Here is a 15,156-nt window from a genome sequence, read left to right on the forward strand (position 1 = left end):
ATAAGGTGATTAAAGTCAAACTCAATGTACATCAACCCAACTCTGGTCGTGTGGGAACAAAGTAAAAACAATACATGCACCCCTGGAGGAGGGAGGCAATTTAGGTGACAAAATGGGATGAAACCACAAACTGCGAAATGCAGAGATGGTATTAGCTGCACATAACATCTGCTCCCCAGCATTGAAGATGTTAATTTCTTACCCTCTGGTCTGTGATAATGAGGTGAGCATGAGGACAAGGTCTTCTCAGGACAGGGTGTGCTTGCCCTGAGAAGGACCTACATGGAGAAAAAGCATCAACAGGAAGAAGAGGAAAGATAAAACAAACAAAAGAAATGATGGAGACACGCGAGGAGACAAAAAGCTGGAGAGAAGCATTGCGTAGAAACGATGAGAGTGAGTTCTTTGCGGTAGCAGACAGGCTTTTGAGTGGGCGGAGGAGATGAAGCTTTACAAGTAAAGGGGAATAATGGAGAGATCCATGGTGCAAAAGATGTAATTACTCAAGCGAATACGTGCTGGAGAGGAGTGATGTGGAGGATCTATGTAAAAAGAGTGACTGGGCAGTACTCAAGAGACCGTCAAAGAGAATACTGGAGGAAGGGAGGAGCACCACTGACAGATATAAGCCTAGAGATATTATAGCTGTACTATGAAAAAATTAGAAAGCTGGGAAATCATTATAACAAGTCCTCAAGAGGATGCTGAGAATGAGCCAGTACCAAACCACAATGAAAGAAAATAAAAGCAAGCTTAGGACCGTGCGTAAACCTGCAGGGATTGTAGGATATTTGTGCTATAAAGAGATGCAGCGGTAACAGAGGTGTGTTGGATTGTATTGTTATGTGGAAAGATTGTAGGATTCATGCGCTGGATGACACACAAAGAGCAGATGAAAAAGCTGTATTATGATCTCAAGAGGATGTTGTGAATGAGTGAATGAGTACAAAGGAAGAGACGAAGGTTGGGGAAAATCCTTCAGGAGAACCAGTTGAAAAGAAGAAGAAGGGGTGCTGCTGCAGGTGTACTAAAGAGAGATGCAGTTTAAGCTAGAAACTTTTTTTTTGTGTGTGGAAATGCAAACCCAGAGTGAGACCAACTTTTCACAAGGTCTATGTTTATTTATCAACCGATGGGTCAGAAAAACTTCCATATCTATGCTTGGCTCTTTTGTTTGCCTGCAGGCTTTATCTAATATTGCAAAACCTTCTGACTTATCTAGTCAACTCTCAGTGGCGCCATTTGACTCGACAATTTTCCTTTCCTTCCAACCTTAAACTTCGATATTGTAACCCACGTAAGAGTGCAACATCACATTTTTGGGGTGAATTCAAAAGCAAAGGCTGCGCTAAATGAATGCTAAAGAACAGCTAATTCAGCTCATTCAGCCACCGTTGCTGTAGCTCAGAGGACCTGCACGCTTGGAGCGTGTTAGCGGTGGCACGGGCTAATTGGGTTTCCGTTCTTAATTAGGCCAATTAATTAGGAAATGCAGCTGAGGCCATGAGCGCTCCACCGGGTCATTCAGGGATTACAGGGGGAGAGGAAGAGTCGTGGGAAGAGCAGAGGAATGGAGGAAAGGAATCAAGGAACTTATGAGGGAAAAGGTCATTCGAGAGGGCCTTTCTTGAGAGAATACCTTCCGCTAAATGTTATCACCAAATGATTCATGGACTGGGGGTAATTACCCATTTGTGGCCATTTAATCAAATCAGTCACTTCTGTTGGGAGTCGGTGAATTGAAAACTGAGCCTGCTAATTCACACAATTTCCCATCTGACACTCATTGTTGTTAATCTGCCGTGAGAAACGTGAAATGATGGAAGAAAGCGATGTGGGAGAAATGGAGGAGAGGAAGATGAGAACATTTCACAGGCAGAAGACTGTAAGGTTTGCTTTCATACGTCAATCAGTTTGCTCCGTGTAACTCCAAGTTCCCAGAGATTTCTAAAATCTCCAATGCCTGCAGAGTATACAGCTAAATCTTCATTTCTACCATCTTTTATACACGACCATGCAGCATTTACACAGCATATTCCACATAACTTTGCCCACTGTGCAATATTAGCACGACAGCTTGAGATTTTAGGCTCTAGATTTAGGTTAGATAGGCCAAATGCGACAAAGATTATCTTTAGATCAGAACAAAGCAAGAAATAAACCACCGTCAATGTGACTTTCGTTGTGGTCGCAGCTCAAACTTTCAGATGCGAGTCGAGTCTGATGAGCACAACACAAAATATGTTCAAACACTCACCTCTACAAGGAGGAAGCAGGGCACGATGTAGGTGCTGGTCTTCTGCAGGCCTATGTCTTCAGGAAGGTTCCTCATCGGCCTCCTCTGTGCTGACAGCTGACTGCCGATCATCTGTGGGGTAAAATGTCATTGCAAAGCTTACTTGTTTACTTGGTGTCAAAAAGATATGCTGGGTGTCTTTTTACTGTGACAACTGCAAACTCAAACAAAGTCAACCAGTACTGTAAGTTTTTACTGTGGATGATAATTAGCTTGAGTAAGTGGAGAGGACAGAGACCAGACTGGCACCTTGATTTAGTCACTTTGTTGGTGTTCAACTTTGTGAGTCACTATACTAGACAGTTGTCTGAGTTCCAGACGATACAAGAGGGTAAATAGTGGTGTATTTCTATTCAACGCCTGGTTTAGTGTGTTTGTGTTTCATCAGAGTCTCCTGAGACACAGAAAAAAAAAAGGCAAATAACAATGTGTGTTGAGTATCTATGAATTTTGATCATGTTGAGACTTTGGCACTGGTTACCAGTAGCATAAAAAACCCTGTAAGGCTCTCCTAACACACAAACCATTTTAAAATCCATGTAGATGATCTCTTAGGTGACACAGGGTAACCCAGCTCTGCGTGGGAGTTATGTTCATATTAGATGAGTCGACTGCATGCGATTACTTCTATTGCCAGCATCCAAAATGAGTAGCACGTTCAATTTAATGCAAGACCAGAATTCACATCCCATCTCAGACCTAAAATTGACTTTACAACTAAACAGCAACAAGTACTGTAGTTAAATACAATTAAAATGAACTTGCACTTTATTCATGTATGTATTTCTATGTTGAGCTACTTTATACTTCCACAAACATTTCGGAGGGAAACATTGTACATTTTACTCCACTACATTTATCTGATACCTTCAGATTTAGCCCCGTCTTTACCAGCTACAACACTGATGTGATTTACACATTAATGCATCAGCAATTAGGCCAGAATACAATGATAAGAGTAGAATATATATTCTACATAATGGCACTTTTACTTTTGGCATATTTCGATGCTAATACTTTTGTACTTTTTTTGAATGCAGGACTTCATATACAATAATATTTGAATATTTCTTCCACCAATGCAATTAATGACGTTTCCTAACCTCACATCACAGATGTGGCACCACATATTTAGAATTAAACCTTCACAATAAACACTGTGTCCAACCGCTACAGTCACAAGAAAATAAGGACCCTTTAAACCTGGAGCTCATAATGTGCCATCCATCCATTGATAAACCAGAGACCTTCAACACTGCTGAAAGCCCACGTGCTTCATGCTGTCAGTTTGCCAATAATCATGTCTGGACACAAAGAGGGAATCCTTTTATCTGCCATCAGAGTAAAAACACCTGTTTTCATTCACATGTACACAGGCACAACACACATACAAACACATTTACCCATATGATGAAATGTCCACAAAGATACGCTCAGTGGGGCTGTTTTCCTTTATTCGAGAGTGCGGTCTTTCAATTCGACAACACGACTTTTTGATCTCACATTCAGATTTTCTAAGGCTTTCCTTCAAAACCCTGCCCTTGATTGCACTTAGATTTGCTCTGCTTCTGCTAAACCTCAACGCTTGCTTTCAGATATATTATTGCTTGGGCAGATTTCCTGCACTCCAGCTGCAGCCATTCTACTCACACTCAGGCTGCATTTGTGCATCATGAGACATCTACTCTTGGACATTTTTGTGCTATAACCGTGTCAAAATTTCTCAACCAATAGAATGCCAGGAGCAGTGTTGACCAACGAAACCCCATCATTGTCGAGCGGTTTTGAGGAGTTCATCTAAGAGGTAGCTGGAGAGTTTCCCTTGAATAGACGGTAGCTACGTCAGCTTCTGATATCAGAATGTTCACCTAAGTGGTTTATTTTTGTCAGGGATGATGCTAATTACATTGATAATATCTAATATTGCTGGTATTGTCCAAAAGAGCAACATAATTTACTGCCAAAAAAACATATTGCCTGAGGTAATAACTCAGTATGTTTATCTATTGTTAGTGATGAAAGAAATGATCCTGACCTGCCATGCACTTCATTCAATGACTGGTCTCTATTGTGTTTTGAAAGGACAATCCCTACCACAGCAGCAACACTGAGTTCCTGCTTCATTCACCAGGCCCCGGAGCCCAGCAGAATAAATTGAGATAAACATTTTGTAATTATTGTTAATCAACTTTGTCATTCTTGTATCAGCAAACAAACCAAAGCAACAATGGTATTACAACAATGGTATATGGTGTACATTAAACTGCTTTTTATATATTACATGCATTTTGAAGTACAGTGCAATATACTTTATATTACAATATACACAATTACAATGAAACAAAGTTAAAAAAAAAAAAAATGTATACACATGAGTGTTAAGTGACATGAATGCAACCTGGTCCTCCTTTTCCTTGGCCTGCAGCTCACCCTCCTCCCTGAACACGTGCTCTTGTTGGTCTACCTGACGTGAGCTGGTCTACCTGAAGTTCTTAATGACAGCTGCAGCATCATAGCTTGGGTGCTGGACCATTCATTTAAATAACTCGCTCGCAAGTTGCCATTAGCGAGCTTCTTAACTTTAACAGCACTACAAACAGTTCGCAGTTCTCTATTCATGTCTGCAAATGATCATTTTAGAGCTCTGAACTCTCTGATTAGACAGCTGCATTTTATCCACGCACTGATAGCTTGCAATGAGCAGATAATATTAGCCACGACAAGCTAACTATGGACCTAGCCAATAGGCTAGTAATGCCACATTCATACTACCATACAGGTGCAATGTAACGTTAGTCACCTTAGATGTCTACCAGGCTACATTTATTGCCAATGCTTGATGTTACTGTACTTACCAGTTAGAGGTAGATGACTGAGTGATGAGGTAGATGGACTGGGAGGGGTGGTGACATGGAGAAAAATGCTAATTTTTCTTACAGCGCCTTTGATATATAAACCAGCGCCCGTACTTTTTCCTTTTACTATAATAGCTGTGCTAGAGGGGAAAATTACATCAGGAGCAGGAGTCTAGCGGATTGCAGGCCAACATGGGTCGCAAAAGTCAAACACCTCAAGTAAGCATCTGCACTACCAAGCAGATGTCAGTGAGCTTAAGCTGACAAGGTTGATTCAAGACATCCGTGCCACCGCACAAAGTATGGCAAGATACAACATATTTGACAAATATCACAAAGAGGTTGGTCCCAGTATTAACAAGGGAAGTACATGTAATAATGCCTTGGAGGGGTGAAAGGCAGGGATCATTTCACTGATCAACACGACACCTAGTATTCTGTTGGTTGGGGAATTTTGACTGGGTTAGGCCTATGGCACAATAAATCTGAGAGCAGAGGAGAAATTTCATGAGCGCAAAGAAGCAGCCTGAGTGTGAGGAGAAGGGCTAAAGCTGGAGAGCAAGAAATCTGTCCAAGCAACAATATATCTGAGAGCAAGCATACAGTTTTAGCAGAAGCAGACCAAATCTAAGGACAAGAGGGGGCTACTTGAGTGCAAGGGCATGGTTATGACAGAAAGCATTACAAAATCTGAACATGAAATCAATGAGTCATGCTCTAAAATTGAAAGACCACGCTTTTGAACAAAGATAGGAAAAAGGCCCCGTAACATTCTGCGTTATACATTGAAAATGCACACACGCAGGTACACACACATATCCGCACACCAGTACGAGTAAGCAGTCAAAAGAGTCAGGGGGAGGAGGGGTGAGGTTGAAAGGAGGAGAAGTAGAGTGGAAACAGAGGAGCGATGATCAAAAACAAAAGCCTGACAGAAAGAGATAAGAGAGAGACAAAGTCATGATGCAGACATTCGGAGACTCTTCAGAAGTAAAGAGGGTGGGGTGAGAGGCAGCAGACTCAGCAATGGAAAGTAATAGCGATTGGGGGGATAATAGGTAGAAGTTGAAGAGAAACCGCTTCAGTCCCCGAAGTGAGAATTCGAAAAAACAGGGGAAGAGATGCTGAGGGAAGTTAGAGGAGGAAGGCCAGCTTATGAGATGCTCAGGGCTTTCTGTCAGCTTCTGCTCTTTTACATTTAGGGCCGCCACAAAAGGCATTCAAATATTTCCTTCTCGACTCAAACGCAGTATTTCAAAGAGCTGAGAGTGTTGAAATGATTTTTTATCAATCATAAAGCAAATGCCCTCAGCAATCTTCAATACAATTTCATTCACTGAAACACCAACTGGTTCTCCTCTGAGACATCAAGCCTATTCACTCATCTCCTTGACAACAATTATCTCACTGACTTTATAGCTGAGGCCAAATCTGCGCTGCCGTGTCAGCCCTTTCTCCAATCAATGATCGTTTTGGGGGAGAGGTGAGGAAGCCACTTCGCAAGGTTGGAATGCAGCCATGTCTTTCATAGAGCACCTTATCAGTCACATAGTAAAATGCTACATTTAAAACTAGATTCAATGACAGGAACCGAAATCTTAATCCTGAAATGAATCTAATTCTTCAAAGCACTTTTTCAAGAAAAACGCAGGGTAAAGCAGTGAGAAATACTTGAATTATTAATTCCTGTCTCCAAAACTAATACACCATCTTATCCTTTACAACGAAGACGCAAAGTGTATATTTGCATGTAATAAGAACAGGAAACATTCCTGTTAAATGTTGCTGGAACATGTTTCAAAAAGAACTTCAGCATATGCATTAATAACCAAAGCATTAAAGATGTAGTAATCCCAGAAACCTGATTTCACTTAAATCTTCTCTGATCTGTTAGAGTTTCAACAGAAAATTGGTATTGGTAAGATTGTAAGACTTCTGAACTAGCAACAAGCATGGATTCAAAGAAAGCTTAGATATCCATTTAATATGTGTATACAATTTGTACACTGACCTTCCTACCAGGAATGCTCCTCTCTGCCTTACACAGCGAATGAATAATGGTCCCTTCAATTTAAACATGCAGGATTTGGAGGATTAGAAATCATCATCTCTGCAAAATCACCTCAGGTGCTGTTTAAGTCTCCACAAACTTGAACTTCAATTATGTGGCAATGAAGTCCCTTTCGGCAGTTTCTGTTCCACATCATAGATTTATCATCGTGTCCCTATTTATAGCTTCACGTGAGATTTGTTTATGGCTGCAAATGGTTGAATTGTCCAAAATGTCCTTCACAAATTTCGCAACAATGTGTATTTGCACGTGCCACAAATAAAGTACACATGTACCTCTGTCTATGTATTGTGCAAGGTTTAGCTGAGGGACATGTACGTACACACACACACACACACACACACACACACACACACACACACACACAAGCTTGTACTGTAGTCAAGCCTTGGCTACAGCATGAAGTGTTTTAATTGGTGAAGCAGCATTCATTGATGCTAAGTAAAGAGAGAACAGGTTGTACAAATTGTGGCAGAAGATGAAAAGATAAATACGCACACACACACACAGGAGCTTGTCATCTATAATACAGTATTTAGGTCTCCCTTTATGTAACCATCTTCCAAACCAGCAAGAAGCAATCAGACATAAGGTTGGCATGACTGATTTTCTCTTGTGTTGCTGTCCGGTGTCGTTCACTATGATGTGCATCCTTAAGCTTCATTCTGGCACCACGGCAACAAAGGACCTCACCAGCACGCGTACACACACACACACACACACACACACACACACACACACACACACACACACACACACACACACACACACACACACACACACACACACACACACACACACACACACACACACACACACACACACACACACACACACACACACACACACACGGGACCATCATCCCAGTATTCATCACATATCAACTTGGATGTCAGTCCAACAAGTGGTGCTTGCACAGCTGATGCCTGTGTGTGTGTGTGTGTGTGTGTGTGTGTGTGTGTGTGTGTGTGTGTGTGTGTGTGTGCATCTCTGTGTGTGTATGAGGAGACAGAGAGAGCGAGGGGGAGAGAAAGAAAGAGAGAGAGAGCAAGAGAGAGAGAGCGCAACCTGCACAAAATTTCTTCTTAGCTGCACCTAAGGTTGAACAATGTGAGTCATTAAGATGCATAATCACACACATACACACTCTCTCAGATACACGCTCATATTGAGGATCTAACCATTTCAAAAAAGAAGTAGGAAAAAAAAAAGCAGCGCACTAACTGGTTTGAAAAACTCTCACCTTAAATCTTTGTGTGCTTCTGCAAAGTGACCACTGCCTCCTCCGAGTCACCGTCTCTAGGAGGATTTGCTCCTGCAGCGGTCTCCCATTCTGTGGTTGCGTTGTGGTCTCAGCTTCGCTTCTTTCTCTTTTCTCCTTCTCGTCTCTTTCAAATCAAAACCACCCCTCACTTCCGCCGCTCCACCGCTGAGAAGCCCTCGGCACTGAGTGTGAACAGAGAGAGATAGAGAGCTTGCCACACTGCCAGGCACCCAGCCTCCAGTCAGCCTAGTCTATATCTGTCTGCACTCTGCCGCTAGGTCGCTAAGCTAAATATGATGATCTTCAACAGCACTTCAAGGCTAATTAGTCAAGTGCAGGGATCCACAGGCTGGCGGCTGGTGAGGGAGGCTCCTCAGCGCTGTTGCCGGTGGATACAAGGAGAGAGGGAGAGGAAGAGAGAGAGAGAGGAGAGTAAGAGAAAGAGTAGGTGTGTGTGCGCGCATCTCTATGCATGTGTGTGAGAGAAAGAAAAGGAAAGGCAAAGAGGGGGAGGAAAAAACAGACTGGGAAGAGGGAGTAAGAGAACGAGACAGCTGGAGTAGAGACTGAGAGCAGCATGTGAGGGAGAGAGGGAGAGAGAGAAAGAGAGAGAGAGAAGGAGGGACTCTATGTGTGTCAGAGGCAGAGGCAACACAGTGGCTAAAATGGTAGACAGTGGCACTTTAGTACCCCAGGAAATACTTTGATACCTACAGACATTGTGGGCTCTGTGAGAGTGTGCATTGTACAGGTATGTGTATCTGTGTGTATCTGTGTGTGTGTGTGTGCTGCAATTATCAGAACATGGAAAGTCGAAGCAGAAGAGAAAAAACAATGAGAAACACGGTGATTGTGAGAAGTGTGTCCCTATGTTCAACATGAATGACAGCAACGACAATGTGAGCTCAGGTGAGCAGGGACCACAATCCAGCCAGGCCCCTTGGACAGTTAACAGTGGGTTAATGATGCATCATCAAGTGGAAAAGTGGGACGCATCCTGCACATGCCCCTATATGGGTCAGAGGCCCCCAGGTGCAAGCTCACCAGCAGCTTTTGGCTGCTTTTGTGTGCGAGTGCGCATTGTTACACTTGTACAATGGTATGGGTTTGCCCTCGACACATTCTCTGCCTCCCTCAGGGCTTAAACAAAGACAGTGTGTGCTTCTGTAAATGTGTATACATGCATGTGTGATGTGTGGGTGTACATGTTTAGAGATGTTACAATGGCACCAGTGGACTGCTGGACACTGGGACATTTCCCTCGGGCATTGCCACACAGGGCTGTACTTGGTTTGGCCCTATTAAAAATTGAACAACACAGAATGTCCACAAGCTGCTTGCAATTAACTCACATACTGTACATATTATTGCCATTTGAGGTTAATGTGTGACATGTATTTACATTTTTTTAAATAGTTCGACATTTCGGGAAATACGCTGATTAGTTAATTATTCAGTTAGCTTAGAACAAAGACTGGAAAAAGAGGTGAACAGCTAGCTGGAGTTTGTCCATAGTTAAAATCTGCCCAGCAGTACCTCTGAAGCTCTGCTTAGCATGTTATCTTGTTTCATTCTCTATTACTTGATGAAACGCAGTCACATCCAGGGGTCTCAGCTGCATGACAAGAATAGCATGTAATACACTCGTCAAACCACATTTTGTACTTGTTTTTTACTAATTAGTCTTTTACTAAGTTCTTTACTAATTCTTGTTTGGATCAAACGAACTACATATAGCATGTTAGTTAGAGAGCGTTAAAGGTTCCTGGTTTGTGCGTGTGTGTGTGTGTGTTTGTTACCTTTGCACATTGCCAGGCTAGCTGTTTCCCCCTGTTCCAGTCTTTATGCTAAGCAAAGATAACTGGCTGTAGGAGGTAGATTCATATTCGTCATACAGACATGAGGGTACAGTCAGGACAGTAAATATTGTCCTAAGATTAGTCACCAGAGTCATGACATCCCTGTGAACGCTGTGTCTGGCAAAGCAAATAGTCAGAGCATGCTATTAGGAGAAATGAAATCTCAGGAGAATAGGTGGACAAGGATCAGGCACGGCATCCCTTTTGCCAGAAGAAATTTCTACATAAATTTCTTACAAAAGACTATTAAGCCAAATGTGCGAGGACACAGCATCATAAAAGCTGCCTACCCTACTCCTGCACTCAAAGAAATCACTCACAGCTGGAAAGGGACCACAGACCACTCACACTGAAGTGTCTTTTTTTTCTGAGAACGATGGATAAAATCACACTTGGGCGTCACATGTCATTGTTCCCATGGCAACTTGGCGCATTCACAAAATGGAGTGAGAAGCGAGGGAATGTGCATGAATGGAAAAATGCACACACTTAGACATTCAATTGTACACATACAATGTAAATGAAACATGTGCCACTTAAGCACGGCCTTTCTCACACACCACTGAATTCTCTTACGTCAATGATACCACTCTCACAAGCTCTGTAGTTGTCCTGAATGCTGTCTGCGCTGAACAAATAATTCAGTGTACAGAGGTCGAGGTTAAAACAAGACCATAAAAAAAAAGCTCAAATGGAAAAACTAACAACAATTGACTGATTATCTTTTTTAATCAGTGGCATTGTCATCAAAAGCTCAAAACTTAGTATCAGTCTTACTGCACTTTGAACAAACTCCACTTAAGCCATCACCTATTGTATAATCTCAACAATGTGAAGGCATGAGATGAAAAAGTATCACCTTTAAAAGCTCTTGAGGGATGGACTCTCTTTGGCTTTTTTTTGTGTAACGACAGCACCTGGTTGCTGCAAGGACACAGAAACAACTGCAGTATATTTCAGTGACTTCATTAATATCTGTCTTTTACAGCCTCCCAAAGGGCATCTACATTATCCGCCCCATCACCTTAACTCGGAGTCTGCATGTGTGCACTTTTCAGCAGCATCTCTTCCGTGACAGTTGACGCCTTTAGATATACCTGTCAGGTCTTGTGGAGTGATGTATGTGACAAAAGCATCATGCATCGTACATCATACATGTAGTATCCTACATTATAAGAATGTGAAGAATGAAAGGATCTGAGAAAGTCAAGGGCAAAACAGGGAAGGAAAGTTGCTGTAGGGCGCTGTAAATAGAGCAAGAACAGAGGGGTAGGCGTGCGTAGCCTACAAATAGTCACACATACATGCATGCACACACACACACACACACACACACACACACACACAAACAGTAAAACTATGCTCTCTCGACTTTATTTCAAACACTCCTTCAAGCCCATTGTTGCTAAGAATTACAACTATGATGGACAATTCTACTTCTCAGTCTCCAATGCAGAAAGTATTGTGGCTATATGGTGTAAAGGTGGAGCTTGTGGATCGTCCTATGGCTGATCCGACTTTCATGCAAGAGACAAAACCGTCACAGACCAGCAATTTAACTTGATCGTAACTGACTAGAATTAATATTTTTATATCAAAAATGGATCACACGACTGTGAGTGTTTTTCGGGAGTGTATTTTTAGCATCTTTCAGCTCTTTTTTTTGTTTTCCAGCCCATAACTTTACTGTTACTGGTTCACTCACATTAACGTTGTTTTACACCACAACAACCGTATTCTACGGTATTCTATGGTATGGTAATGTATTCTATGGTATAGTATGGTATTCTATGTTAACATATGGTACGGTATGGTACGATATTCTATGGTTTTCTATGGTATGGTATGGTGATATATGGTAATGGAACATTAGCCCATTCAAATCCATTGTATTCTACGGTATGGTACGGTTTTCCACAGTAACCTATGGAAATCTAAGGTATTGTATGGTATGGTATGGTTTTCTATGGTATAGTATGGCAATCTTTGGAAATACTTTTTAAAGATTTCTTTTGGCCTTCATGGGTTTATTAGATTAGAGTAAGTGGATAGAATAGAAACGGGTGAGAGAGAGGAGAATACATGCAGCAAAGGGCCACAGACTGAAACTGAACCTGGGCCAATGCAGTGAGGCCTAAGAAATGAAATGCACATTTTGTTGAGTTAGGTCACAAATACAACAAAAGTTTGGGTTTTAATCAACATATGTCCAGATGAGTGAAGTAACTTGTTTGTTTTGGCAAACTATGAAGTATATGCTTCACATACACTTTGAAACAACATTTAATCGGTCGCTCACTGCTGAAACTAGTACAGAACGCAATGAAAAACTAATATTCTACGGTGCAATATAACTTGGACTTAATATTGACAGAGCAGCTATATTGATCATTACTGAAGGCTCTGTATAGTAGGGTTTCAGGTGTTAATTAAAAGAAAAGTTTCCTGCTACACCTCCCCTTGCCCATCACTAATGCACCACCACTTTTAACTACAATTAGGCGCCCATGTACACAACCACTCACATACAAGCAAGCATTCACATGAAGTAGTTTGACACTCATTTAAAGTAAAGGGGCTGAGTAGTTAGGCAAACTGGGGTTTTGTCAACAAACATCTGCATTGTGAATGGTTTCAGTTGTGCTTACAGTATGTTAAAGAAAAATATAATTGAATCTCACATTAAAAAAGCACCGATCTAGTCCCCTTTTTAGAAGCGTTTTGTATGCACACAAAGAAAAAGGCACAGCCACAAATGGTTCCCTTTCTGAAGTATGCTACACTAGCACATACAAGCTCACACGCAAGCAAACAAAAGTGCAGTGTACAGAAGGTTCTGGTACTCGTATGAATAAACACACAGGTACAAAAGCAAATGCACACAGTATTGTTAAGGAGAGGTTGCTATACTAACAAATACTACTCCTGGCAAACACACACACGCAAGCACACACACACAAAAGACAGAGAGAATGTTTTGCCTTATTGTTAAGGGAGAGCTGTGTGATATGAGGCTGTGTGCTCCCACTATCTGGCAGTAAGTGTGAAGACTCTCTCTTGTCTTGGGGAATCAGAAGTAGGCCGAGTCACTGGATGTGCTCATTTCATACACTATCGCTGTGGATCACAGCCAAGGACATTCTTGCTTCAAATTGCCATGCTAGGGAATTTCAGCCATAAAGAATTAATCAGATTTTTAGTAAAATGGGATTATAAAAAAGATACAGCACAGGTCAGCTAAGCTGTAATTTATGTGGCTAAAACACTGACCATCTCTAAAGACGCTGTTACACTAGTACTTCAGGGGTTCATACCCTAGATTTGGGCTTATCAAAAAAGCAATTAATCAGGAGAAAATGAGCCTGAAGTATATTGTGGTATAAATGAAATATGAGTAAGCTTTAATGAAATATACATAAAAATAGCTTGGCCCAGTTTTATACAGCATAGTATAGAGTATAGAGCAGTTGAATGGTGCCTTTGGCCTATCCTTGCTGTCACTAATAAACAGAACTTTTTATCCTTCCCACTCCAGGGTCAACATATGTGCCAGACGGACGTGATGCGCGCTGAGTTACAGTGGTGTGAAAAAGTATTTGCCCCCTTACAGATTTCTTCTGTTTTTGCTTTTTTGTCACACTCACATGTTTCAGATCATCAAACCAATTTTAATATCACACAAAGATAACCTGAGTAAACACAAAAAGCAGTTTTTAAATGATGATTTCATTTATTAAGGGAAAAAAGCTATCCAAACCAACCTGGCCCTATGTGAAAAAGTAATTGCCCCCTAAACCTAATGACTGGTTGTGCCACCCTTGGCGGCAACAACTGCAAAGCTGTGGGGGAATTTTGGCCCACTCTTCTTTGCAGAATTGTCTTAATTCAGCCACATTGGAGGGTTTTCGAGCATGAATGGTCTGTTTAAGGTCATGCCACAGCATCTCAATTGGATTGAAGTCCGGACTTGGACTAGGTCACTCCAAAACCTTCACTTTGTTTTTTTTGAGCTATTCGGAGGTGGACTTGCTGGTGTGCTTCGGATCATTGTCCTGCTGCATAACCCAAGTGCGCTTGAGCTTAAGGTCACGAACTGATGGCCGGACATTCTCCTTCAGGATTTTCTGGTAGAGAGCAGAATTCATGGTTCCATCAATTACGGCAAGTTGTCCAGGTCCTGAAGCAGCAAAGCAGCCCCAGACCATCACACTACCACCACCATGTTTGACTGTCCGTATGATGTTCTTTCTCCGAAATGCTGTGTTAGTTTTACGGCAGATGTAACGAGACGCACACCTTCCAAAAAGTTCCAATTTTGTCTCGTCAGTCCACAGAATATTTTCTCAAAAGTGTGGGGGATCATCAAGATGTTGTTAACAAGTGTGAGATGTGCCTTTGTGTTCCTTTTGGTCAGCAGTGGTTTTCACCTTGGAACTCTCCCATGGAGGCCATTTTTGCCCAGTGTCTTTCTTATTGTTGAATCATGAACACTGACCTTAACTGAGGCAAGTGAGGCCTGCAGTGCTTTAGATGTTGTTCGGGGTTCTTTTGTGACCTCCTGCATGAGACGTTGATGCACTCTTGGAGTAATTTTGGTAGGCCGGTAGTCCTGGGGAGGTTCACCACTGCTCCATGTTTTCTCCATTCGGGGATAATGGCTCTCGCTGTTGTTCACTGGAGTCCCAAAGCCTTAGAAATGACTTTGTAACCCTTTCCAGACTGATAGATGTCAATAACTTTGTTTCTTGTCTGTTCTTGAATTGCTTTAGATGATGAGTTGCATTTTGAGATCTTTTAGCCTACTTCATATT

At 41.8% G+C, this 15,156-nt stretch overlaps 1 protein-coding gene across 1 annotated transcript in view; it reads right to left on the reverse strand.

Annotated features, from left to right (window-relative positions):
• The window catches only part of plppr2b (phospholipid phosphatase related 2b), a 36,724-nt gene extending 34,356 nt beyond the window's left edge, over positions 1 to 2,368 (reverse strand). The window contains exon 1 of the mRNA XM_070828093.1: positions 2,258 to 2,368. Within this exon, the coding sequence (XP_070684194.1) occupies positions 2,258 to 2,368 (111 nt within the window). The remainder of the gene's footprint in view (positions 1 to 2,257) is intronic.
• Between the last annotated feature and the right edge of the window lie 12,788 nt (positions 2,369 to 15,156).

This window comes from Pempheris klunzingeri, chromosome 3 (assembly GCF_042242105.1).
Source record: "Pempheris klunzingeri isolate RE-2024b chromosome 3, fPemKlu1.hap1, whole genome shotgun sequence".
In the NCBI taxonomy this organism is placed as follows: Eukaryota; Metazoa; Chordata; class Actinopteri; order Acropomatiformes; family Pempheridae; genus Pempheris; species Pempheris klunzingeri.